The following is a 27251-nucleotide window of genomic DNA, read 5'->3' as shown; positions in this document are numbered from 1 at the left end:
TGTCAAATAACACACAGGACACCAAAATTAAACCCACTATGTAAACTCAACTCACTGTTAATATTTTAAAAGGTAATATAATAAAAAAAAGACCCTTTGGGTATATTTATTGTATTTTAATACATTTAGCACTTTAAATGTCTCCTCTCAGGTAGTCATCTAAAAGTTGTAGTGTGATAAGGAGATAGTATTTATGGATAAAGTGCACAGAGAAGAAGACCCTGTCCAAAGTTTGCCTAGGGCCCAAAAGAATCTAGTTATGCCACAGTTAACTGGCATCACCCACTCAGCTCAGAGCCATGTTGCCAGTAATAATAACTGACAGCAGGGCAACTGATTGGTTGCAGTGGTGACATGCTGGCTGCTTAAAAAAAGACCTGGAGGACAATGTAGCATCAGCACTGGACCAGCTGTAAAGAGAATAGTTGAGTAGTGTTAATTTTTGGTTTTATAACTTTTCAGCAGTTAAATGATCCATTTTACGTAAGGTGTCTAAATGTTGATGTTCAGCATTAGACGGATTCATAACGTAAAATACTTATGTTCTTGGACCCACATTTTCTTACCTGATGTTCTATATTCTCATTATTTATAAACTTAGAGAATGTCACAATGGGACTCCAAGGATTATTTTGATTGAAGATGGAACTACTTTCAGGCTCTGCCTCCTTACGTTTGGTCACTGCTAACTTGTACCTTAAAATTAATGAGATTGTACATGTCATCACATGATGAACAGATTTGGAGGAGGGCTATAATGGCGCATTAGTATTGCAGGTATTAGAGACTTAATAATAAAAATGACCTAAAATAGAAATAAGACCACATTTTAGTATAGTTAGCCATAATATAAATTGACTTACTCTGTTTAAGTCATTCTTATTCTTTTTCAACAGAACTTCGTTATATCAGTAGTTAACCAATATGTCAAAAATCCCTAATACATAGAACTAGCCAACTAAATGGGTTATACTGCGCTGCTGTGGAGAAAAAATGAAGCATGTCAATACAATGTCAGGTGGTTTAATTCATCAACGCGTTTCGAAGTATATAGGTTCTTCTTCAGGGCAAACCACAAATGTGCAGAATTTGTCTCCTCGTGGGTCTGCAGCATACAACCCATCCAGGTGAGCACAATCGTGCGTATCCTTCTATATTGCTATCCAGATAAGACTCTATTTATCTCTCACAAATCCATAGGTATGGCTGTATTGTCAGAAAGTGCCTTTTGGTTTAAAGCGACTATTCATAATTAACATATTAATAAAAAGAAACCTGTGAACTTATCTTTATTAAAAGGAATCTGTCAGCAACAATTGACCCCTCCAAAGTGTTTAGTATATGCACATGAGGCTCTTTTAGAAACAAGTCCAGCAATACTTTTACATGGCCTGTTCGCTCCTCTTTTACTAAGAGATATCAGAGCTTGAATTGATATGCAAAAAAAGCTTAAGAGCTATGGTAGATCTGAAACCTCCATCATTCCAGCTCTATTCCCCAGAGAGCACTACCTACTCCTGCTTGACTGACAACCTATATAGTGTGTGGTTGGCAAACACTCTCGCACCTCTCCAGTCCATCCTTAACCCTGCTGCATGACTAATCCACCTCTCTCCTTGCTACTCCTCTGCTTCTCCCCTCTGCAAATCCCTTCTTTGGCTCCCAATTCCACAACAATTTCAATTCAAACTGCTAACACTGACCTACAAAGAAGTCCCTAATCCGTCTCCCCCATACATCTCTGAACTAATCTCCCAATATCTTCCACATTTAATCTCTGGTCCTCCCAAGACCTTCTTCTCTCCAGACTCGTAGGTTCCTCATCCAATCGCCTGCAAGACGTTTCCCATGTATACCCCATCATCTGGAATTCTGTGACCCAACACGTCTGATTATCCCCTACAATCAGAACTTTCAAGAAGAACTTGAAAATCCATCTCTTCAGAACAGCTTACAGCCTGCAATGACCCCGCTGCCACCTTACCAACACAAGAGCTCCCGTCTCACCCAACACCCAAGCTGTGGAAACCTCTGAACCTACTATTCTCTTTCTCCATTATCCTGTAGAGTTCTCTCCCCTCTGTACTTGTCTGTCATTATTCGTTTGTTCATTGTAATTTCTATTTGTGGTTTGTAAGTAACCCCTCCTCATGTACAGCAAAATGAAATCAATGGTGCTTTAAAAATAAATAATAATATAAATATATATGTGGCATGTGTGGAGAAAACCAGGCACTGCTCATCACCAGCCCAATACAATCCCAACAGTGAAACATGGTGGTGGCAACATCATGCTATGGGGGTGTTTTTCAGCTGCAGGGACAGGATGACTGGTTGCCATTGACAGAAACATGAATGCGGCCAAGTACAGAGATATCCTGGATGAAAACCTCTTCCAGAGTGCTCTGGACCTCGGACTTGGCCGAAGGTTCACCTTCCAACAAGACAATGACCCTAAGCACACAGCTAAAATAACAAAGGAGTGGCTTCAGAATAACTCTGTGACCATTCTTGATTGGCCTAGCCAATGCCCTGACCTAAACCCAATTGAGTATCTCTGGAGAGACCTAAAACTGGCTGTCCACCAACCTTCACCATCCAACCTGACGGAACTGGAGAGGAACTGCAAGGAAGAATGGCAGAGGATCCCCAAATCCAGGTGAAAAAACTTGCTGCATCACTCCCAAGAAGACTCATGGCTGTACTAGCTCAAAAGGGTGCTTCTTCTCAATACTGAGCAAAGGGTCTGAATACTTATGACCATGTAATATTTCAGTTTTTCTGTTTTAATAAATTTGCAAAATTTCTACATTTCTGGTTTTTTTTTGTCAAGATGGGGTTCAGAGTGTACATCATTGAGAAAAAAATGAACTTTTTTGAATTTACCAAATGGCTGCAATTAAACAAAGTGTGAAAAATTTAAAGGGGTCTGAATACTTTCTGTACCCACTGTATGTATAGTTGAAGCCAGAAGTTACATAGACTATATAAAAAGACACAAATGCATGTTTTTCTTAATATCTGGCATGAAATCAGAATAAACCTTTCCCGTTTTATGTCAATTAGGATTGTAATAATTGCCAAATGACAGAGTAATTAGAGAGTGAAAATGTTTTAAGGCATTTTTATTACTTACTGCAAAGTCAAAAGTTTACATGCACTAAGATTACTACTAGTGATGAGCAAGTATACTTGTTGCTCTGGTTTTCCCGAGCATGCTCGAGTGGTCTCCGAGTATTTGTGAGTGCTCGGAGATTTAGTTTTTGTTGACGCAGCTGCATGATTTGCCGCTGCTGGACAGCCTGAATACATGTGGGGGTTGCCTAGTTTCTAGGGAATCCCCACATGTATTCAAGCTGTCTAGCAGCCATAAATCATGCAGCTGTGTCAACAAAAACTAAATCTCCGAGCACTCACAAATACTCGGAGACCACCCGAGCATGCTCGGAGAAACCCGAGCAACAAGTATACTCGCTCATCACTAATTACTATGCATTTAAACAATTCTGGACTGCCCATATGATGATGTCATGCATTTGGAAGCTTCTGATAGGCTTTTTTTTAGGAACATCTGAGTTAGAGACAAATCTGCCGATGTAGTTTAATGCACACCTGAAGCATACTTCTTCTTTGTGTAGCATCATGGAAGTCTCAAGAAATCAGCCAAGAGATCAGGAAGAGATTGTTGACTTGCACAAGTCTGGCTCATCCTTGGGTACAATTTCAAAATACCTGAAGATGCCTTGTTCATTTGTACAAACAATTATGCCCAAGTATAAACAAGATGGGGAATGCCCAACCATCATACTGCTCAGGAAGGAGACGGGTTCTGTGCCCTAGAGATGAACATGCTTCGGTCCGTTATTTGTATATCAACCCAAGGAGAAAAGCAAAAGACCTTGTGAAGATGATGGCAGAAGTTGGTAAGATTGTGTCAACTGTGCACTGTATCAACATGTGCTGAAAGTCCACTCTGCCAGGAAGAAGCCATTGCTCCAAAAGAAAATAAAAAGCCAGATTAATGTTTGCAAATGCACACAAGAACAAAGACCTTAATTTTTAGAGATTTGTCTTGTGGTCTGATGAAACTAAAATTGAACTTTTTTGCGCATAATGATCATCATTAAGTTTGAAGGAAAAAGGGAGAAGCTTGGAAGCCTAAAAACACCTCCCCAACTGTGAAACACGGGGGTGGCAGCATCATGTTCTGAGGTTGCTTTGCTGCAGGAGGGACTGGTGCACTTCACAAAATAGATGGCATCATGAAAAAAGATTATGTGGCAATACTGAAACAACATCTCAAGACATCAGCCAGGAAGTTACAAGTTTGGGCGGGAATGGGTCTTCCAAATGGACAATGACCAGAAGCATACTGCCAAAATGGTAACAAAGTGGCTTAAGGATAACAAAGTCAATGTTTTGGAGTGGCCATTACAAAGCCCTGATCTTAATCCTATTGAAAAATTATGAGCAAAGCTGAAAAGGCAGGTGCGAGCACGGCGACCTACAAACCTGGATCAGTTACACCAATTTTATGAGGAGGAATGGGCCCAAATTCTGACCAATTATTGTGAGAAGCTTGTGAAAGGATATCCCAAGCGATTGACCCTAGTCATTCAGTTTAAAGGCAATGGTACCAAATACTAATGAAATGTATGTAAACTTTTGACTTTGCAGTAAGTAATAAAAATGCCTTAAAACAATGCCTCGCTCTCTCTCTCATTATTCTTGAATTTGGCAAATATTAATAAATACGGTAATCCTAATTGACCTAAAATGGGAAAGGTTTATTCTGATTTCATGTCAGATATTGAGAAAAACATGCATATGTGTCTTTTTATATAGGGTATGTAGACTTCTAGTTTCAACTATATAACCATTGTGTTTATAGTGTATTGTCTAGTGTGCCCTTAAGGCGATTAAACATATAATTTATCCGTGAGCTGCTGTTTTATCTTGGTCCACGAATCAACACATCCATTTCTTGGTTTAATGTTCCATGCTAGCAGGTTTGGATTCTGGCGTGATATAACCCTGTTAATGGACCAGGTATACAGTATATCGAACAAAGAGTTGATGGCAGTTCTACCAAGCTCATAAGGTTCTGCTTCACTGTGCTAGTGAAATGGGCCTCTCAGGCTGTCAGGGTTGTGGGCGACTGCATCGGCCACATCCTCTCTTTCCCTATACCTTCATGAGCCCATGGACAGGGAGTGTCTGTGTAAAACTGTACCAATCTGACCATATGTGTACCAAGAGGGTGTGGAACGTCACGTTGTGGGGAAACCTTACCACGTGTTCCTGCTGATGTAATACTGACATGAGGCAGGTAGGCAAGGTGTGGATCCTTCACATTCTTCACATGTGGTGGCAGTAGAAGGATTCTGCATGGTCTCTATGATGCCATCCTAAACAAGTGGTGGCAGCGTGGTGAGTCCGAGATAATAGTGTGTGTGTGAGTGTGTGGCCAATGCTATCAGACAATAAAGACTATCAGCATTAGCTGTTGCTGCTGGGGTCTTAAGATTAGCTCAGTACTAGACAGTCCATGTGCAAATACTGTAAGGTGGGTGGGTGCATCATGTTGCAGCTCTGTGTCAGTGACCAAAGATTGCAAGGATGGCCAGTAACACCAGAGGCAGAGTCAGGGAGATGGCCAATGCTATGGATGGTGGGGAGGAGGTGGAAGTTGATGTTGCTCAAACAGAGATCGAGTCCAGCCAAAGCAGAATATCACGAGGAAGCTCCAGAAAATAATGAGGCAGTGGGAGCAGCAGAATGTCATGTGGAAGCTGCAGAAAGCCAGTGGGAGCGCAAGCACTAGCAACAAATGCTTCAGCTCCAACTCCAGCTCTAGCTGCAGACCCTAGTCAGTCACGAGTCCCCTGAGATCCAGTTCCCAAAGCTACTGATGGAGGACTTCCCCCTACTACACAAAGGAGGGGACTTGAACACTTTCTTGCTGGCATTTGAAAAAACTTGCCATCAGTACCATTAGCCTGAGGACCAGGGATTCAAGCTTAAGGAGGCTAAATTGCATATTCCAGGTGCCTTCTGGGAAAAGCGAAGAGTCTCCCTAAGCTAGAAGATCGTTGGGTACAGCCGGGACCAGCTGCTTGGAAAGCATCACCAAACCAGGGATTCAAGCTTGAGGAGGCTAATTTGCATATTCCAAGTGCCTTCTGGGAAGAGCGAAGAGTCTCCCTAAGCTAGAAGATCGTTGGGTACAGCCGGGACCAGCTGCTTGGAAAGCATCACCAAATTTTTGCCTGTAGGACATTATTGCAAGAGAGTTTGGCTGAGTAGATTACACAAGAAGGAAAACACACAGCAAGTCAGCAGGATCTAGGAGCAACATGGCAGATGTGACAACCTACATGGTGAGCTGCAGCATGGACTACATGTTCACAGATCGACCAGAAGAAGAATCAAATTTCACCTGTCAGAAGTGTAGACTAGTGGCCCTTTTAGAAGAAAAGGTGCGGGGTCTGGAAGAAAGAATAGCAACTTTGAAACTCATCAAAGAGAATGAAGACTTTCTAGACAGAACAGAAGCATCTCTACTGGTCACAGAAGGTGAAAAAAGTGTCAGAGAACCTCCAAAAGCAGATGAGTGGAAGCATGTGACCAAAAGAAGCAAGAAGACCATGGAGAAATCACCAACCACACAACTGAAGAACCGATATCAAATCTTTGTAGAGGATGAAGATGGCACACCTAAGGATGAAGCAATACCAGCAAGCAAAAAAGAAAAGGGCACACAGCAACAAGTGACAACAAAAAGTACAGCCAAGAAGCAACGAAGAGTGGTGGTGGTGGGAGACTCACTACTGAGAGGCACAGAAGCAGCCATCTGCAGACCGGACATAACTGCAAGAGAAGTATGCTGCCTTCCAGGTGCGATGATCAAGGATGTGACCGATAGGATACCAAAGCTCTTCAGCTCCAAGGACGTCCACCCATTTCTTCTGATACATGTTGGCCCCAATGACACGGCAAGGAAGGACCTACCGACAATCTGCAAAGACTTTGAAGAGTTGGGGAAGAAAGTAAAGGAACTGGATGCACAGGTAGTTTTTTCTTCTATCCTTCCAGTAGACGGGCATGGCACCAGGAGATGGAACAGGATCCTTGATGCAAACAACTGGCTAAGACGATGGTGCAGACAACAAGGATTCGGATTCCTGGACCACGGTGTGAATTACTTGTACGATGGACTCCTCGCCAGAGACGGACTACACCTCAACAAACCTGGGAAACACACATTCGCCAGAAGACTCGCTACACTCATCAGGAGGGCGTTAAACTAGAAGAAGAGGGGATGGGAAGAAAAACATTAGACTTGAACAAAGAAGACCTAGGAAAACATACTTAGAAGGGAGGTAAGAACATTTCTAAAACAATCCACAGCGAGGAGATTGGAACAAAACAAAATCCTCTAAACTGCATGCTCGCAAACGCCAGAAGCCTGACAAACAAGATGGAAGAACTAGAAGCAGAAATATCTACAGGTAACTTTGACATAGTGGGAATAACCGAGACATGGTTAGATGAAAGCTATGACTGGGCAATTAACTTACAGGGTTACAGTTTGTTTAGAAAGGATCGTAAAAATCGGAGAGGAGGAGGGGTTTGTCTCTATGTAAAGTCTTGTCTAAAGTCCACTTTAAGGGAGGATATTAGCGAAGGAAATGAGGATGTCGAGTCCATATGGGTCGAAATTCATGGAGGGAAAAATGGTAACAAAATTCTCATTGGGGTCTGTTACAAACCCCCAAATATAACAGAAAGCATGGAAAGTCTACTTCTAAAGCAGATAGATGAAGCTGCAACCCATAATGAGGTCCTCGTTATGGGGGACTTTAACTACCCGGATATTAACTGGGAAACAGAAACCTGTGAAACCCATAAAGGCAACAGGTTTCTGCTAATAACCAAGAAAAATTATCTTTCACAATTGGTGCAGAATCCAACCAGAGGAGCAGCACTTTTAGACCTAATACTATCTAATAGACCTGACAGAATAACAAATCTGCAGGTGGTTGGGCATCTAGGAAATAGCGACCACAATATTGTACAGTTTCACCTGTCTTTCACTAGGGGGACTTGTCAGGGAGTCACAAAAACACTGAACTTTAGAAAGGCAAAGTTTGACCAGCTTAGAGATGTTCTTAATCTGGTAGACTGGGACAATATCCTCAGAAATAAGAATACAGATAATAAATGGGAAATGTTTAAGAACATCCTAAATAGGCAGTGTAAGCGGTTTATACCTTGTGGGAATAAAAGGACTAGAAATAGGAAAAACCCAATGTGGCTAAACAAAGAAGTAAGACAGGCAATTAACAGTAAAAAGAAAGCATTTGCACTACTAAAGCAGGATGGCACCATTGAAGCTCTAAAAAACTATAGGGAGAAAAATACTTTATCTAAAAAACTAATTAAAGCTGCCAAAAAGGAGACAGAGAAGCACATTGCTAAGGAGAGTAAAACTAATCCCAAACTGTTCTTCAACTATATCAATAGTAAAAGAATAAAAACTGAAAATGTAGGCCCCTTAAAAAATAGTGAGGAAAAAATGGTTGTAGATGACGAGGAAAAAGCTAACATATTAAACACCTTCTTCTCCACTGTATTCACGGTGGAAAATGAAATGCTAGGTGAAATCCCAAGAAACAATGAAAACCCTATATTAAGGGTCACCAATCTAACCCAAGAAGAGGTGCGAAACCGGCTAAATAAGATTAAAATAGATAAATCTCCGGGTCCGGATGGCATACACCCACGAGTACTAAGAGAACTAAGTAATGTAATAGATAAACCATTATTTCTTATTTTTAGGGACTCTATAGCAACAGGGTCTGTTCCGCAGGACTGGCGCATAGCAAATGTGGTGCCAATATTCAAAAAGGGCTCTAAAAGTGAACCTGGAAATTATAGGCCAGTAAGTCTAACCTCTATTGTTGGTAAAATATTTGAAGGGTTTCTGAGGGATGTTATTCTGGATTATCTCAATGAGAATAACTGTTTAACTCCATATCAGCATGGGTTTATGAGAAATCGCTCCTGTCAAACCAATCTAATCAGTTTTTATGAAGAGGTAAGCTATAGGCTGGACCACGGTGAGTCATTGGACGTGGTATATCTCGATTTTTCCAAAGCGTTTGATACCGTGCCGCACAAGAGGTTGGTACACAAAATGAGAATGCTTGGTCTGGGGGAAAATGTGTGTAAATGGGTTAGTAACTGGCTTAGTGATAGAAAGCAGAGGGTGGTTATAAATGGTATAGTCTCTAACTGGGTCGCTGTGACCAGTGGGGTACCGCAGGGGTCAGTACTGGGACCTGTTCTCTTCAACATATTCATTAATGATCTGGTAGAAGGTTTACACAGTAAAATATCGATATTTGCAGATGATACAAAACTATGTAAAGCAGTTAATACAAGAGAAGATAGTATACTGCTACAGATGGATCTGGATAAGTTGGAAACTTGGGCTGAAAGGTGGCAGATGAGGTTTAACAATGATAAATGTAAGGTTATACACATGGGAAGAAGGAATCAATATCACCATTACACACTGAATGGGAAACCACTGGGTATATCTGACAGGGAGAAGGACTTGGGGATCCTAGTTAATGATAAACTTACTTGGAGCAGCCAGTGCCAGGCAGCAGCTGCCAAGGCAAACAGGATCATGGGGTGCATTAAAAGAGGTCTGGATACACATGATGAGAGCATTATACTGCCTCTGTACAAATCCCTAGTTAGACCGCACGTGGAGTACTGTATCCAGTTTTGGGCACCGGTGCTCAGGAAGGATATAATGGAACTAGAGAGAGTACAAAGGAGGGCAACAAAATTAATAAAGGGGATGGGAGAACTACAATACCCAGATAGATTAGCGAAATTAGGATTATTTAGTCTGGAAAAAAGACGACTGAGGGGCGATCTAATAACCATGTATAAGTATATAAGGGGACAATACAAATATCTCGTTGAGGATCTGTTTATACCAAGGAAGGTGACGGGCACAAGGGGGCATTCTTTGCGTCTGGAGGAGAGAAGGTTTTTCCACCAAAAGGTTTTTCCACCAACTGTTAGGGCAGTGAGAATCTGGAATTGCTTGACTGAGGAGATGGTGATGGTGAACTCAGTCGAGGGGTTCAAGAGAGGCCTGGATGTCTTCCTGGAGCAGAACAATATTGTATCATACAATTAGGTTCTGTAGAAGGACGTAGATCTGGGGATTTATTATGATGGAATATAGGCTGAACTGGATGGACAAATGTCTTTTTTCGGCCTAACTAACTATGTTACTATGTTACCAGTGGGTCTGGTTTTTAACCCCTTACCTCAGAGGTAAGGCCATGGAAATCTTGGGTACTTGCCTAGGGAAACCACCCTGAGCTATGAGTACATCAAGCAGGCTCTTTTCTGGCAGTACAACTTGACCCCTGAGATGTACTGGAAGAATTTCCAGAATATGCAGCAGGGTCCTGCAGACAGCTCGGCCAATCACATGTGGGCCCTACTAAGAGCAGTTGATCAATGGACTGTGGGACTGGAGTTCACCACCATCCAAAAGTTGAAGAAGCTCATCGCAAAGGAGCAATTTTTGTGTAATGCCCGGAGGACCTTAAGTAGTATCGCCATGAACAAAAGTCAACAGGGGCCTCTGCAACATCACTTGTCGACAAATACTCCAACAACAGAACTCCTGAGGCCAAGAAAATTGCTGCCTGGAGAGGGAGTAAGACGAACGCGGTGCCTGCTGTCCTTGCTGTCCCTCTTCACGTCAGTAGGGGAACTCCGACTGTCATCTTTGTACACAGCCAGAACACTTCAAAGCCATGTATCCCCAGTGCCAGAAGGGCCCACCCCCATCCAAGAAACCTTCCACTGTTTTGTTTGTGGGTTTGGGTGGTGGGAAGTCCTTTGACAATCTTCAGGCCATCATCATAGGCCAGGCCATGGCCATGGGACCATGGGACACCGGCGCTGAGATGACTCTTGTGCAGCCTGAGCTGGTGTTCCCCACAGGATTTGGTACCCGGGAAGACCCTTGCCATCTCTGGGATTGGAGGCATCAAGCTGGCGCTAAGGTACTATTTGGATTGGGGTGCAGGGAGGGGAGTGCCAGAGGTGGGGGCAACCTCGAATATTTTATTGAGTGTTTTGCTTGGGACAGAGTTGGGGCGGTTAGTGTCCCAGTATGTGGCAAGTGAACCCTGTGAGGCATATTCTAGGGACTGACAGTTAGTGGTACCCTATCCATTCAGGTTTGAGTTATTGTGGTTTGCTCATGAGATTCCGATGGCCAGACATCTAGGGATCACTAAGACCAAGACCAGACTAGCCTAACATTTCTATTGCCCAAAGATGGGATTCGATGTGGCTGCCTACTGTGGTTCGTGATATACCTGATAGAGGATGGGGAAGATGGGGCGGTGCCCCAAAGCCCCACTGGTAACTCTGCCCATCATTGAAAAGCCTTTCAGAAGGGTGACTGTGGATTTGGTTGGCCTGATAGCCACTCCCATCAGCTCTGGGAGACACTTTTTACAGACGGTAGTAGACTCTACCACCCAGTACTCGTAAACGGTAAACTTGTAGTCCATTTGGGCCAACAAGATGGCCACCACCTTATTTTCTCCCAAGTTGGTTTTTCCCAGGAAATGCTCACCCACCAGGGTACCAAGTTCATTTTGCAGCTGCTGGAGTCGTTCTGTAAGCAGACACAGGTGCAACATCCTATGACCAGCCCATAGCACCGACAGATCAATGGCCTATGCGAACGGTTCAATGGCACCCTGAAGCAGATGCTCAAGGTGTGGTAAACTCCCACGGGTGTGACTGGGAGCGGTACATCACACACCTGCTATTTGCCTACAGAGAGGTTCTCCCCTTCGAGCTCCTGTACAGTCGATTTGTTCGGGGGCCACTGGCTCTGGTGAAAGAGGTCTGGGAAGAAAACTTAGCCAATCCTGGAGTGTCGGTCATTCAGTATGTCGCGTGTTATGACCTGGTGGTTAAGAGCACACGGAATGACCTGATAGTTACTGATAATAAAGGACGAGCTCTGGGACGTGGGAACTCTGCTGACCGCAATCCCTAATCCTATCAAACACACTAGAAATAGCCGTGGATTGCGCCTAACGCTCCCTATGCAACTCGGCACAGCCTAAGGAACTAGCTAGCCCTGAAGATAGAAAAATAAAGCCTACCTTGCCTCAGAGAAATTCCCCAAAGGAAAAGGCAGCCCCCCACATATAATGACTGTGAGTAAAGATGAAAATAGAAACACAGAGATGAAATAGATTTAGCAAAGTGAGGCCCGACTTACTGAACAGACCGAGGATAGGAAAGGTTACTTTGCGGTCAGCACAAAAACCTACAAAAAGACCACGCAGAGGGCGAAAAAAAGACCCTCCGCACCGACTCACGGTGCGGAGGCGCTCCCTCTGCGTCGCAGAGCTTCCAGCAAGCAAGACAACAATAAAAATAGCAAGCTGGACAGAAAAATAGCAGACCAAAGAAATACAAGCTGGAACTTAGCTTCTGCTGGGAAGACAGGTCACAAGAACGATCCAGGAGTGAACTAGACCAATACTGGAACATTGACAGGTGGCATGGAGCAAAGATCTAAGTGGAGTTAAATAGAGCAGCCAGCTAACGAATCAACCTCGTCACCTGTGGAAGGAAACTCAGAAACACCCACCAGAGGAAGTCCATGGACAGAACCAGCCGAAGTACCATTCATGACCACAGGAGGGAGCCCGACAACAGAATTCACAACAGTACCCCCACCTTGAGGAGGGGTCACCGAACCCTCACCAGAGCCCCCAGGCCAACCAGGATGAGCCAAATGAAAGGCACGAACCAGATCGGCAGCATGAACATCAGAGGCAAAAACCCAGGAATTATCTTCCTGACCATAACCCTTCCACTTGACCAGGTACTGGAGTTTCCGTCTCGAAACACGAGAATCCAAAATCTTCTCCACCACATACTCCAACTCCCCCTCAACCAACACCGGGGCAGGAGGATCAACGGATGGAACCACAGGCCCCACGTATCTCCGCAATAACGACCTATGGAACACATTATGGATGGCAAAAGAAGCAGGAAGGGCCAAATGAAATGACACAGGATTGATAACCTCAGAAATCTTATACGGACCAATGAAACGAGGCTTAAACTTAGGAGAGGAAACCTTCATAGGAACATAACGAGACGACAACCAAACCAAATCCCCAACACGAAGTTGGGGACCCACACAGCGCCGACGTTTAGCGAAACGTTGAGCCTTCTCCTGGGACAATGTCAAATTGTCCACCACATGAGTCCAAATCTGCTGCAACCTATCCACCACAGTATCTACACCAGGACAGTCCGAAGACTCAACCTGCCCTGAAGAGATACGAGGATGGAAACCAGAATTGCAGAAAAACGGCGAAACCAAAGTAGCCGAGCTGGCCCGATTATTAAGGGCGAACTCAGCCAACGGCAAAAAGGACACCCAATCATCCTGATCAGCAGAAACAAAGCATCTCAGATATGTTTCCAAAGTTTGATTAGTTCGTTCGGTTTGGCCATTTGTCTGAGGATGGAAAGCCGAGGAAAAAGACAAATCAATGCCCATCCTTGCACAAAAGGATCGCCAAAACCTCGAAACAAACTGGGAACCTCTGTCAAAAACGATGTTCTCCGGGATACCATGTAAACGAACCACATGCTGGAAAAATAAGGGCACCAAATCAGAGGAGGAAGGCAATTTAGACAAAGGTACCAAATGGACCATCTTAGAAAAGCGATCACAAACCACCCAAATGACCGACATCTTTTGAGAGACTGGGAGATCCGAAATGAAATCCATAGAAATATGCGTCCAGGGCCTCTTCGGGACCGGCAAGGGCAAAAGCAACCCACTGGCACGAGAACAGCAGGGCTTAGCCCGAGCACAAGTCCCACAGGACTGCACAAAAGAACGCACATCCCGTGACAAAGACGGCTACCAAAAGGATCTAGCCACTAAATCTCTGGTACCAAAGATTCCAGGATGCCCAGCCAACACTGAACAATGAATTTCAGAGATAACTCTACTAGTCCATCTATCAGGGACAAACAGTTTCTCCGCTGGGCAACGATCAGGTCTATCAGCCTGAAATTTTTGCAGCACCCGCCGCAACTCAGGGGAGATGGCAGACAAAATTACCCCCTCTTTGAGAATACCCGCCGGCTCAGGAACACCCGGAGAGTCAGGCACAAAACTCCTTGACAGGGCATCAGCCTTCACATTCTTAGAGCCCGGAAGGTACGAAACCACAAAATCAAAACGGGAGAAAAATAACGACCAACGAGCCTGTCTAGGATTCAACCGCTTAGCAGACTCAAGATAAGTCAAGTTCTTATGATCTGTCAAGACCACCACGCGATGCTTGGCTCCTTCCAGCCAATGATGCCACTCCTCGAATGCCCACTTCATGGCCAACAACTCACGATTACCAACATCATAATTACGCTCAGCAGGCGAAAACTTTCTAGAAAAGAAAGCACATGGCTTCATCACCGAGCCATCAGAACTTCTTTGCGACAAAACAGCCCCTGCTCCAATCTCAGAAGCATCAACCTCAACCTGAAACGGGAGCGAAACATCTGGCTGGCACAACACAGGGGCAGAAGAAAAACGACGCTTCAACTCCTGAAAAGCCTCCACAGCTGCAGGAGACCAATTGACCACATCAGCACCCTTCTTGGTCAAATCAGTCAACGGTTTAGCAACAGTAGAAAAATTAGCGATGAAGCGCCGATAAAAATTAGTAAAGCCCAGGAACTTTTGCAGGCTCTTCACAGATGTCGGCTGAGTCCAATCGTAAATGGCCTGGACATTAACAGGGTCCATCTCGATAGTAGAAGGGGAAAAAATGAACCCCAAAAATGAAACCTTCTGAACTCCAAAGAGACACTTTGACCCCTTCACAAACAAGGAATTCGCACGAAGGACCTGGAACACCATTCTGACCTGCTTCACATGAGACTCCCAATCATCCGAAAAGACCAAAATATCATCCAAATACACAATCAGGAATTTATCCAGGTACTCTCGGAAGATGTCATGCATAAAGGACTGAAATACTGATGGAGCATTGGAAAGCCCGAATGGCATAACCAGGTACTCAAAATGGCCCTCGGGCGTATTAAATGCTGTTTTCCATTCATCGCATTGTTTAATACGCACAAGATTATACGCCCCTCGAAGATCTATCTTGGTGAACCAACTAGCCCCTTTAATACGAGCAAACAAATCAGACAGCAACGGCAAAGGATACTGAAATTTGACTGTAATTTTATTAAGAAGGCGGTAATCAATACAAGGTCTCAAAGAACCATCCTTCTTGGCCACAAAAAAGAACCCTGCTCCTAACGGTGATGACGACGGGCGAATATGGCCTTTCTCCAAGGATTCCTTTATATAACTCCGCATAGCGGCGTGTTCTGGCACAGATAAATTGAACAATCGGCCCTTAGGAAACTTACTACCAGGAATCAAATTAATTGCACAATCGCAATCCCTATGAGGAGGTAGGGCACTGGCTTTGGGCTCATCAAATACATCCCGATAATCCGACAAAAACTCTGGTACTTCAGAAGGAGTGGAAGACGAAATAGACAAAAATGGAACATCACCATGTACCCCCTGGCAACCCCAGCTGGACACAGACATAGATTTCCAGTCCAATACTGGATTATGAACCTGTAGCCATGGCAACCCCAAAACGACCACATCATGCAGATTATGCAACACCAGAAAGCAGATATCCTCCTGATGTGCAGGAGCCATCCTGAAGGGATTCAAGCTTCAGGAGGCTAATTTGCATATTCCAGGTGCCTTCTGGGAGAAGCGAAGTCTCCCTAAGCTAGAAGATCGTTGGGTACAGCCGGGACCAGCTGCTTCGAAAGCATCACCAAACCAGGGATTCAAGCTTCAGGAGGCTAATTTGCATATTCCAGGTGCCTTCTGGGAGAAGCGAAGTCTCCCTAAGCTAGAAGATCGTTGGGTACAGCCGGGACCAGCTGCTTCGAAAGCATCACCAAACCAGGGATTCAAGCTTCAGGAGGCTAATTTGCATATTCCAGGTGCCTTCTGGGAGAAGCGAAGTCTCCCTAAGCTAGAAGATCGTTGGGTACAGCCGGGACCAGCTGCTTCGAAAGCATCACCAAACCAGGGATTCAAGCTTCAGGAGGCTAATTTGCATATTCCAGGTGCCTTCTGGGAGAAGCGAAGTCTCCCTAAGCTAGAAGATCGTTGGGTACAGCCGGGACCAGCTGCTTCGAAAGCATCACCAAACCAGGGATTCAAGCTTCAGGAGGCTAATTTGCATATTCCAGGTGCCTTCTGGGAGAAGCGAAGTCTCCCTAAGCTAGAAGATCGTTGGGTACAGCCGGGACCAGCTGCTTCGAAAACATCACCAAACCAGGGATTCAAGCTTCAGGAGGCTAATTTGCATATTCCAGGTGCCTTCTGGGAGAAGCGAAGTCTCCCTAAGCTAGAAGATCGTTGGGTACAGCCGGGACCAGCTGCTTCGAAAGCATCACCAAACCAGGGATTCAAGCTTCAGGAGGCTAATTTGCATATTCCAGGTGCCTTCTGGGAGAAGCGAAGTCTCCCTAAGCTAGAAGATCGTTGGGTACAGCCGGGACCAGCTGCTTCGAAAGCATCACCAAACCAGGGATTCAAGCTTCAGGAGGCTAATTTGCATATTCCAGGTGCCTTCTGGGAGAAGCGAAGTCTCCCTAAGCTAGAAGATCGTTGGGTACAGCCGGGACCAGCTGCTTCGAAAGCATCACCAAACCAGGGATTCAAGCTTCAGGAGGCTAATTTGCATATTCCAGGTGCCTTCTGGGAGAAGCGAAGTCTCCCTAAGCTAGAAGATCGTTGGGTACAGCCGGGACCAGCTGCTTCGAAAGCATCACCAAACCAGGGATTCAAGCTTCAGGAGGCTAATTTGCATATTCCAGGTGCCTTCTGGGAGAAGCGAAGTCTCCCTAAGCTAGAAGATCGTTGGGTACAGCCGGGACCAGCTGCTTCGAAAGCATCACCAAACCAGGGATTCAAGCTTCAGGAGGCTAATTTGCATATTCCAGGTGCCTTCTGGGAGAAGCGAAGTCTCCCTAAGCTAGAAGATCGTTGGGTACAGCCGGGACCAGCTGCTTCGAAAGCATCACCAAACCAGGGATTCAAGCTTCAGGAGGCTAATTTGCATATTCCAGGTGCCTTCTGGGAGAAGCGAAGTCTCCCTAAGCTAGAAGATCGTTGGGTACAGCCGGGACCAGCTGCTTCGAAAGCATCACCAAACCAGGGATTCAAGCTTCAGGAGGCTAATTTGCATATTCCAGGTGCCTTCTGGGAGAAGCGAAGTCTCCCTAAGCTAGAAGATCGTTGGGTACAGCCGGGACCAGCTGCTTCGAAAGCATCACCAAACCAGGGATTCAAGCTTCAGGAGGCTAATTTGCATATTCCAGGTGCCTTCTGGGAGAAGCGAAGTCTCCCTAAGCTAGAAGATCGTTGGGTACAGCCGGGACCAGCTGCTTCGAAAGCATCACCAAACCAGGGATTCAAGCTTCAGGAGGCTAATTTGCATATTCCAGGTGCCTTCTGGGAGAAGCGAAGTCTCCCTAAGCTAGAAGATCGTTGGGTACAGCCGGGACCAGCTGCTTCGAAAGCATCACCAAACCAGGGATTCAAGCTTCAGGAGGCTAATTTGCATATTCCAGGTGCCTTCTGGGAGAAGCGAAGTCTCCCTAAGCTAGAAGATCGTTGGGTACAGCCGGGACCAGCTGCTTCGAAAGCATCACCAAACCAGGGATTCAAGCTTCAGGAGGCTAATTTGCATATTCCAGGTGCCTTCTGGGAGAAGCGAAGTCTCCCTAAGCTAGAAGATCGTTGGGTACAGCCGGGACCAGCTGCTTCGAAAGCATCACCAAACCAGGGATTCAAGCTTCAGGAGGCTAATTTGCATATTCCAGGTGCCTTCTGGGAGAAGCGAAGTCTCCCTAAGCTAGAAGATCGTTGGGTACAGCCGGGACCAGCTGCTTCGAAAGCATCACCAAACCAGGGATTCAAGCTTCAGGAGGCTAATTTGCATATTCCAGGTGCCTTCTGGGAGAAGCGAAGTCTCCCTAAGCTAGAAGATCGTTGGGTACAGCCGGGACCAGCTGCTTCGAAAGCATCACCAAACCAGGGATTCAAGCTTCAGGAGGCTAATTTGCATATTCCAGGTGCCTTCTGGGAGAAGGCGAAGTCTCCCTAAGCTAGAAGATCGTTGGGTACAGCCGGGACCAGCTGCTTCGAAAGCATCACCAAACCAGGGATTCAAGCTTCAGGAGGCTAATTTGCATATTCCAGGTGCCTTCTGGGAGAGGCGAAGTCTCCCTAAGCTAGAAGATCGTTGGGTACAGCCGGGACCAGCTGCTTCGAAAGCATCACCAAACCAGGGATTCAAGCTTCAGGAGGCTAATTTGCATATTCCAGGTGCCTTCTGGGAGAAGCGAAGTCTCCCTAAGCTAGAAGATCGTTGGGTACAGCCGGGACCAGCTGCTTCGAAAGCATCACCAAACCAGGGATTCAAGCTTCAGGAGGCTAATTTGCATATTCCAGGTGCCTTCTGGGAGAAGCGAAGTCTCCCTAAGCTAGAAGATCGTTGGGTACAGCCGGGACCAGCTGCTTCGAAAGCATCACCAAACCAGGGATTCAAGCTTCAGGAGGCTAATTTGCATATTCCAGGTGCCTTCTGGGAGAAGCGAAGTCTCCCTAAGCTAGAAGATCGTTGGGTACAGCCGGGACCAGCTGCTTCGAAAGCATCACCAAACCAGGGATTCAAGCTTCAGGAGGCTAATTTGCATATTCCAGGTGCCTTCTGGGAGAAGCGAAGTCTCCCTAAGCTAGAAGATCGTTGGGTACAGCCGGGACCAGCTGCTTCGAAAGCATCACCAAACCAGGGATTCAAGCTTCAGGAGGCTAATTTGCATATTCCAGGTGCCTTCTGGGAGAAGCGAAGTCTCCCTAAGCTAGAAGATCGTTGGGTACAGCCGGGACCAGCTGCTTCGAAAGCATCACCAAACCAGGGATTCAAGCTTCAGGAGGCTAATTTGCATATTCCAGGTGCCTTCTGGGAGAAGCGAAGTCTCCCTAAGCTAGAAGATCGTTGGGTACAGCCGGGACCAGCTGCTTCGAAAGCATCACCAAACCAGGGATTCAAGCTTCAGGAGGCTAATTTGCATATTCCAGGTGCCTTCTGGGAGAAGCGAAGTCTCCCTAAGCTAGAAGATCGTTGGGTACAGCCGGGACCAGCTGCTTCGAAAGCATCACCAAACCAGGGATTCAAGCTTCAGGAGGCTAATTTGCATATTCCAGGCGCCTTCTGGGAGAAGCGAAGTCTCCCTAAGCTAGAAGATCGTTGGGTACAGCCGGGACCAGCTGCTTCGAAAGCATCACCAAACCAGGGATTCAAGCTTCAGGAGGCTAATTTGCATATTCCAGGCGCCTTCTGGGAGAAGCGAAGTCTCCCTAAGCTAGAAGATCGTTGGGTACAGCCGGGACCAGCTGCTTCGAAAGCATCACCAAACCAGGGATTCAAGCTTCAGGAGGCTAATTTGCATATTCCAGGCGCCTTCTGGGAGAAGCGAAGTCTCCCTAAGCTAGAAGATCGTTGGGTACAGCCGGGACCAGCTGCTTCGAAAGCATCACCAAACCAGGGATTCAAGCTTCAGGAGGCTAATTTGCATATTCCAGGCGCCTTCTGGGAGAAGCGAAGTCTCCCTAAGCTAGAAGATCGTTGGGTACAGCCGGGACCAGCTGCTTCGAAAGCATCACCAAACCAGGGATTCAAGCTTCAGGAGGCTAATTTGCATATTCCAGGCGCCTTCTGGGAGAAGCGAAGTCTCCCTAAGCTAGAAGATCGTTGGGTACAGCCGGGACCAGCTGCTTCGAAAGCATCACCAAACCAGGGATTCAAGCTTCAGGAGGCTAATTTGCATATTCCAGGCGCCTTCTGGGAGAAGCGAAGTCTCCCTAAGCTAGAAGATCGTTGGGTACAGCCGGGACCAGCTGCTTCGAAAGCATCACCAAACCAGGGATTCAAGCTTCAGGAGGCTAATTTGCATATTCCAGGCGCCTTCTGGGAGAAGCGAAGTCTCCCTAAGCTAGAAGATCGTTGGGTACAGCCGGGACCAGCTGCTTCGAAAGCATCACCAAACCAGGGATTCAAGCTTCAGGAGGCTAATTTGCATATTCCAGGTGCCTTCTGGGAGAAGCGAAGTCTCCCTAAGCTAGAAGATCGTTGGGTACAGCCGGGACCAGCTGCTTCGAAAGCATCACCAAACCAGGGATTCAAGCTTCAGGAGGCTAATTTGCATATTCCAGGTGCCTTCTGGGAGAAGCGAAGTCTCCCTAAGCTAGAAGATCGTTGGGTACAGCCGGGACCAGCTGCTTCGAAAGCATCACCAAACCAGGGATTCAAGCTTCAGGAGGCTAATTTGCATATTCCAGGTGCCTTCTGGGAGAAGCGAAGTCTCCCTAAGCTAGAAGATCGTTGGGTACAGCCGGGACCAGCTGCTTCGAAAGCATCACCAAACCAGGGATTCAAGCTTCAGGAGGCTAATTTGCATATTCCAGGTGCCTTCTGGGAGAAGCGAAGTCTCCCTAAGCTAGAAGATCGTTGGGTACAGCCGGGACCAGCTGCTTCGAAAGCATCACCAAACCAGGGATTCAAGCTTCAGGAGGCTAATTTGCATATTCCAGGCGCCTTCTGGGAGAAGCGAAGTCTCCCTAAGCTAGAAGATCGTTGGGTACAGCCGGGACCAGCTGCTTCGAAAGCATCACCAAACCAGGGATTCAAGCTTCAGGAGGCTAATTTGCATATTCCAGGCGCCTTCTGGGAGAAGCGAAGTCTCCCTAAGCTAGAAGATCGTTGGGTACAGCCGGGACCAGCTGCTTCGAAAGCATCACCAAACCAGGGATTCAAGCTTCAGGAGGCTAATTTGCATATTCCAGGCGCCTTCTGGGAGAAGCGAAGTCTCCCTAAGCTAGAAGATCGTTGGGTACAGCCGGGACCAGCTGCTTCGAAAGCATCACCAAACCAGGGATTCAAGCTTCAGGAGGCTAATTTGCATATTCCAGGCGCCTTCTGGGAGAAGCGAAGTCTCCCTAAGCTAGAAGATCGTTGGGTACAGCCGGGACCAGCTGCTTCGAAAGCATCACCAAACCAGGGATTCAAGCTTCAGGAGGCTAATTTGCATATTCCAGGCGCCTTCTGGGAGAAGCGAAGTCTCCCTAAGCTAGAAGATCGTTGGGTACAGCCGGGACCAGCTGCTTCGAAAGCATCACCAAACCAGGGATTCAAGCTTCAGGAGGCTAATTTGCATATTCCAGGTGCCTTCTGGGAGAAGCGAAGTCTCCCTAAGCTAGAAGATCGTTGGGTACAGCCGGGACCAGCTGCTTCGAAAGCATCACCAAACCAGGGATTCAAGCTTCAGGAGGCTAATTTGCATATTCCAGGCGCCTTCTGGGAGAAGCGAAGTCTCCCTAAGCTAGAAGATCGTTGGGTACAGCCGGGACCAGCTGCTTCGAAAGCATCACCAAACCAGGGATTCAAGCTTCAGGAGGCTAATTTGCATATTCCAGGCGCCTTCTGGGAGAAGCGAAGTCTCCCTAAGCTAGAAGATCGTTGGGTACAGCCGGGACCAGCTGCTTCGAAAGCATCACCAAACCAGGGATTCAAGCTTCAGGAGGCTAATTTGCATATTCCAGGCGCCTTCTGGGAGAAGCGAAGTCTCCCTAAGCTAGAAGATCGTTGGGTACAGCCGGGACCAGCTGCTTCGAAAGCATCACCAAACCAGGGATTCAAGCTTCAGGAGGCTAATTTGCATATTCCAGGTGCCTTCTGGGAGAAGCGAAGTCTCCCTAAGCTAGAAGATCGTTGGGTACAGCCGGGACCAGCTGCTTCGAAAGCATCACCAAACCAGGGATTCAAGCTTCAGGAGGCTAATTTGCATATTCCAGGTGCCTTCTGGGAGAAGCGAAGTCTCCCTAAGCTAGAAGATCGTTGGGTACAGCCGGGACCAGCTGCTTCGAAAGCATCACCAAACCAGGGATTCAAGCTTCAGGAGGCTAATTTGCATATTCCAGGTGCCTTCTGGGAGAAGCGAAGTCTCCCTAAGCTAGAAGATCGTTGGGTACAGCCGGGACCAGCTGCTTCGAAAGCATCACCAAACCAGGGATTCAAGCTTCAGGAGGCTAATTTGCATATTCCAGGTGCCTTCTGGGAGAAGCGAAGTCTCCCTAAGCTAGAAGATCGTTGGGTACAGCCGGGACCAGCTGCTTCGAAAGCATCACCAAACCAGGGATTCAAGCTTCAGGAGGCTAATTTGCATATTCCAGGTGCCTTCTGGGAGAAGCGAAGTCTCCCTAAGCTAGAAGATCGTTGGGTACAGCCGGGACCAGCTGCTTCGAAAGCATCACCAAACCAGGGATTCAAGCTTCAGGAGGCTAATTTGCATATTCCAGGCGCCTTCTGGGAGAAGCGAAGTCTCCCTAAGCTAGAAGATCGTTGGGTACAGCCGGGACCAGCTGCTTCGAAAGCATCACCAAACCAGGGATTCAAGCTTCAGGAGGCTAATTTGCATATTCCAGGCGCCTTCTGGGAGAAGCGAAGTCTCCCTAAGCTAGAAGATCGTTGGGTACAGCCGGGACCAGCTGCTTCGAAAGCATCACCAAACCAGGGATTCAAGCTTCAGGAGGCTAATTTGCATATTCCAGGCGCCTTCTGGGAGAAGCGAAGTCTCCCTAAGCTAGAAGATCGTTGGGTACAGCCGGGACCAGCTGCTTCGAAAGCATCACCAAACCAGGGATTCAAGCTTCAGGAGGCTAATTTGCATATTCCAGGCGCCTTCTGGGAGAAGCGAAGTCTCCCTAAGCTAGAAGATCGTTGGGTACAGCCGGGACCAGCTGCTTCGAAAGCATCACCAAACCAGGGATTCAAGCTTCAGGAGGCTAATTTGCATATTCCAGGCGCCTTCTGGGAGAAGCGAAGTCTCCCTAAGCTAGAAGATCGTTGGGTACAGCCGGGACCAGCTGCTTCGAAAGCATCACCAAACCAGGGATTCAAGCTTCAGGAGGCTAATTTGCATATTCCAGGCGCCTTCTGGGAGAAGCGAAGTCTCCCTAAGCTAGAAGATCGTTGGGTACAGCCGGGACCAGCTGCTTCGAAAGCATCACCAAACCAGGGATTCAAGCTTCAGGAGGCTAATTTGCATATTCCAGGCGCCTTCTGGGAGAAGCGAAGTCTCCCTAAGCTAGAAGATCGTTGGGTACAGCCGGGACCAGCTGCTTCGAAAGCATCACCAAACCAGGGATTCAAGCTTCAGGAGGCTAATTTGCATATTCCAGGTGCCTTCTGGGAGAAGCGAAGTCTCCCTAAGCTAGAAGATCGTTGGGTACAGCCGGGACCAGCTGCTTCGAAAGCATCACCAAACCAGGGATTCAAGCTTCAGGAGGCTAATTTGCATATTCCAGGTGCCTTCTGGGAGAAGCGAAGTCTCCCTAAGCTAGATCGTTGGGTACAGCCGGGACCAGCTGCTTCGAAAGCATCACCAAACCAGGGATTCAAGCTTCAGGAGGCTAATTTGCATATTCCAGGTGCCTTCTGGGAGAAGCGAAGTCTCCCTAAGCTAGAAGATCGTTGGGTACAGCCGGGACCAGCTGCTTCGAAAGCATCACCAAACCAGGGATTCAAGCTTCAGGAGGCTAATTTGCATATTCCAGGTGCCTTCTGGGAGAAGCGAAGTCTCCCTAAGCTAGAAGATCGTTGGGTACAGCCGGGACCAGCTGCTTCGAAAGCATCACCAAACCAGGGATTCAAGCTTCAGGAGGCTAATTTGCATATTCCAGGTGCCTTCTGGGAGAAGCGAAGTCTCCCTAAGCTAGAAGATCGTTGGGTACAGCCGGGACCAGCTGCTTCGAAAGCATCACCAAACCAGGGATTCAAGCTTCAGGAGGCTAATTTGCATATTCCAGGTGCCTTCTGGGAGAAGCGAAGTCTCCCTAAGCTAGAAGATCGTTGGGTACAGCCGGGACCAGCTGCTTCGAAAGCATCACCAAACCAGGGATTCAAGCTTCAGGAGGCTAATTTGCATATTCCAGGTGCCTTCTGGGAGAAGCGAAGTCTCCCTAAGCTAGAAGATCGTTGGGTACAGCCGGGACCAGCTGCTTCGAAAGCATCACCAAACCAGGGATTCAAGCTTCAGGAGGCTAATTTGCATATTCCAGGTGCCTTCTGGGAGAAGCGAAGTCTCCCTAAGCTAGAAGATCGTTGGGTACAGCCGGGACCAGCTGCTTCGAAAGCATCACCAAACCAGGGATTCAAGCTTCAGGAGGCTAATTTGCATATTCCAGGTGCCTTCTGGGAGAAGCGAAGTCTCCCTAAGCTAGAAGATCGTTGGGTACAGCCGGGACCAGCTGCTTCGAAAGCATCACCAAACCAGGGATTCAAGCTTCAGGAGGCTAATTTGCATATTCCAGGTGCCTTCTGGGAGAAGCGAAGTCTCCCTAAGCTAGAAGATCGTTGGGTACAGCCGGGACCAGCTGCTTCGAAAGCATCACCAAACCAGGGATTCAAGCTTCAGGAGGCTAATTTGCATATTCCAGGTGCCTTCTGGGAGAAGCGAAGTCTCCCTAAGCTAGAAGATCGTTGGGTACAGCCGGGACCAGCTGCTTCGAAAGCATCACCAAACCAGGGATTCAAGCTTCAGGAGGCTAATTTGCATATTCCAGGTGCCTTCTGGGAGAAGCGAAGTCTCCCTAAGCTAGAAGATCGTTGGGTACAGCCGGGACCAGCTGCTTCGAAAGCATCACCAAACCAGGGATTCAAGCTTCAGGAGGCTAATTTGCATATTCCAGGTGCCTTCTGGGAGAAGCGAAGTCTCCCTAAGCTAGAAGATCGTTGGGTACAGCCGGGACCAGCTGCTTCGAAAGCATCACCAAACCAGGGATTCAAGCTTCAGGAGGCTAATTTGCATATTCCAGGTGCCTTCTGGGAGAAGCGAAGTCTCCCTAAGCTAGAAGATCGTTGGGTACAGCCGGGACCAGCTGCTTCGAAAGCATCACCAAACCAGGGATTCAAGCTTCAGGAGGCTAATTTGCATATTCCAGGTGCCTTCTGGGAGAAGCGAAGTCTCCCTAAGCTAGAAGATCGTTGGGTACAGCCGGGACCAGCTGCTTCGAAAGCATCACCAAACCAGGGATTCAAGCTTCAGGAGGCTAATTTGCATATTCCAGGTGCCTTCTGGGAGAAGCGAAGTCTCCCTAAGCTAGAAGATCGTTGGGTACAGCCGGGACCAGCTGCTTCGAAAGCATCACCAAACCAGGGATTCAAGCTTCAGGAGGCTAATTTGCATATTCCAGGTGCCTTCTGGGAGAAGCGAAGTCTCCCTAAGCTAGAAGATCGTTGGGTACAGCCGGGACCAGCTGCTTCGAAAGCATCACCAAACCAGGGATTCAAGCTTCAGGAGGCTAATTTGCATATTCCAGGTGCCTTCTGGGAGAAGCGAAGTCTCCCTAAGCTAGAAGATCGTTGGGTACAGCCGGGACCAGCTGCTTCGAAAGCATCACCAAACCGCGCGCCGTAATTTTTGCCTGTAGGACATTATTGCAAGAGAGCTTGGCTGAGTAGATTACACAAGAAGTCAAACACACAGCAAGTCAGCAGGATCTAGGAGCAACATGGCAGATGTGACAACCTACATGGTGAGCTGCAGCATGTGCTACATGTTCACAGATCGACCAGAAGAAGAATCCAATTTCACCTGTCAGAAGTGTAGACTAGTGGCCCTTTTAGAAGAAAAGGTGCGGGGTCTGGAAGAAAGAATAGCAACTTTGAAACTCATCAAAGAGAATGAAGACTTTCTAGACAGAACAGAAGCATCTCTACTGGTCACAGAAGGTGCAAAAAGTGTCAGAGAACCTCCAAAAGCAGATGAGTGGAAGCATGTGACCAAAAGAAGCAAGAAGACCATGGAGAAATCACCAACCACACAACTGAAGAACCGATATCAAATCTTTGTAGAGGATGAAGATGGCACACCTAAGAATGAAGCAATACCAGCAAGCAAAAAAGAAAAGGGCACACAGCAACAAGTGACAGCAAAAAGTACAGCCAAGAAGCAACGAAGAGTGGTGGTGGTGGGAGACTCACTACTGAGAGGCACCGAAGCAGCCATCTGCAGACCGGACATAACTGCAAGAGAAGTATGCTGCCTTCCAGGTGCGATGATCAAGGATGTGACCGATAGGATACCAAAGCTCTTCAGCTCCAAGGACGTCCACCCATTTCTTCTGATACATGTTGGCCCCAATGACACGGCAAGGAAGGACCTACCGACAATCTGCAAAGACTTTGAAGAGTTGGGGAAGAAAGTAAAGGAACTGGATGCACAGGTAGTTTTTTCTTCTATCCTTCCAGTAGACGGGCATGGCACCAGGAGATGGAACAGGATCCTTGATGCAAACAACTGGCTAAGACGATGGTGCAGACAACAAGGATTTGGATTCCTGGACCACGGTGTGAATTACTGGTATGATGGACTCCTCGCCAGAGACGGACTACACCTCAACAAACCTGGGAAACACACATTCGCCAGAAGACTCGCTACACTCATCAGGAGGGCGTTAAACTAGAAGAAGAGGGGACGGGAAGAAAAACATTAGACTCGAACAAAGACGACCCAGGAAAACATACTCAGAAGGGAGGTAAGAACATTTCTAAAACAATCCACAGTGAGGAGATTGGAACAAAACAAAATCCTCTAAACTGCATGCTCGCAAACGCCAGAAGCCTGACAAACAAGATGGAAGAACTAGAAGCAGAAATATCTACAGGTAACTTTGACATAGTGGGAATAACCGAGACATGGTTAGATGAAAGCTATGACTGGGCAGTTAACTTACAGGGTTACAGTCTGTTTAGAAAGGATCGTAAAAATCGGAGAGGAGGAGGGGTTTGTCTCTATGTAAAGTCTTGTCTAAAGTCCACTTTAAGGGAGGATATTAGCGAAGGGAATGAGGATGTCGAGTCCATATGGGTTGAAATTCATGGAGGGAAAAATGGTAACAAAATTCTCATTGGGGTCTGTTACAAACCCCCAAATATAACAGAAAGCATGGAAAGTCTACTTCTAAAGCAGATAGATGAAGC

General features: G+C 46.9%; 1 protein-coding gene across 1 annotated transcript in view; it reads right to left on the bottom strand.

The window, feature by feature from the left end:
• AOC3 (amine oxidase copper containing 3) overlaps nucleotides 1–27251 on the bottom strand; it is a 64650-nt gene that overhangs the window by 14598 nt on the left and 22801 nt on the right. The window contains exon 3 of the mRNA XM_069751871.1: nucleotides 567–696. Coding sequence (XP_069607972.1) covers nucleotides 567–696 — 130 coding nt within the window. The remainder of the gene's footprint in view (nucleotides 1–566; nucleotides 697–27251) is intronic.

Source organism: Ranitomeya imitator, chromosome 2 (genome assembly GCF_032444005.1).
Source record: "Ranitomeya imitator isolate aRanImi1 chromosome 2, aRanImi1.pri, whole genome shotgun sequence".
In the NCBI taxonomy this organism is placed as follows: Eukaryota; Metazoa; Chordata; class Amphibia; order Anura; family Dendrobatidae; genus Ranitomeya; species Ranitomeya imitator.
This window is presented reverse-complemented; position numbering and strand designations above follow the sequence as displayed.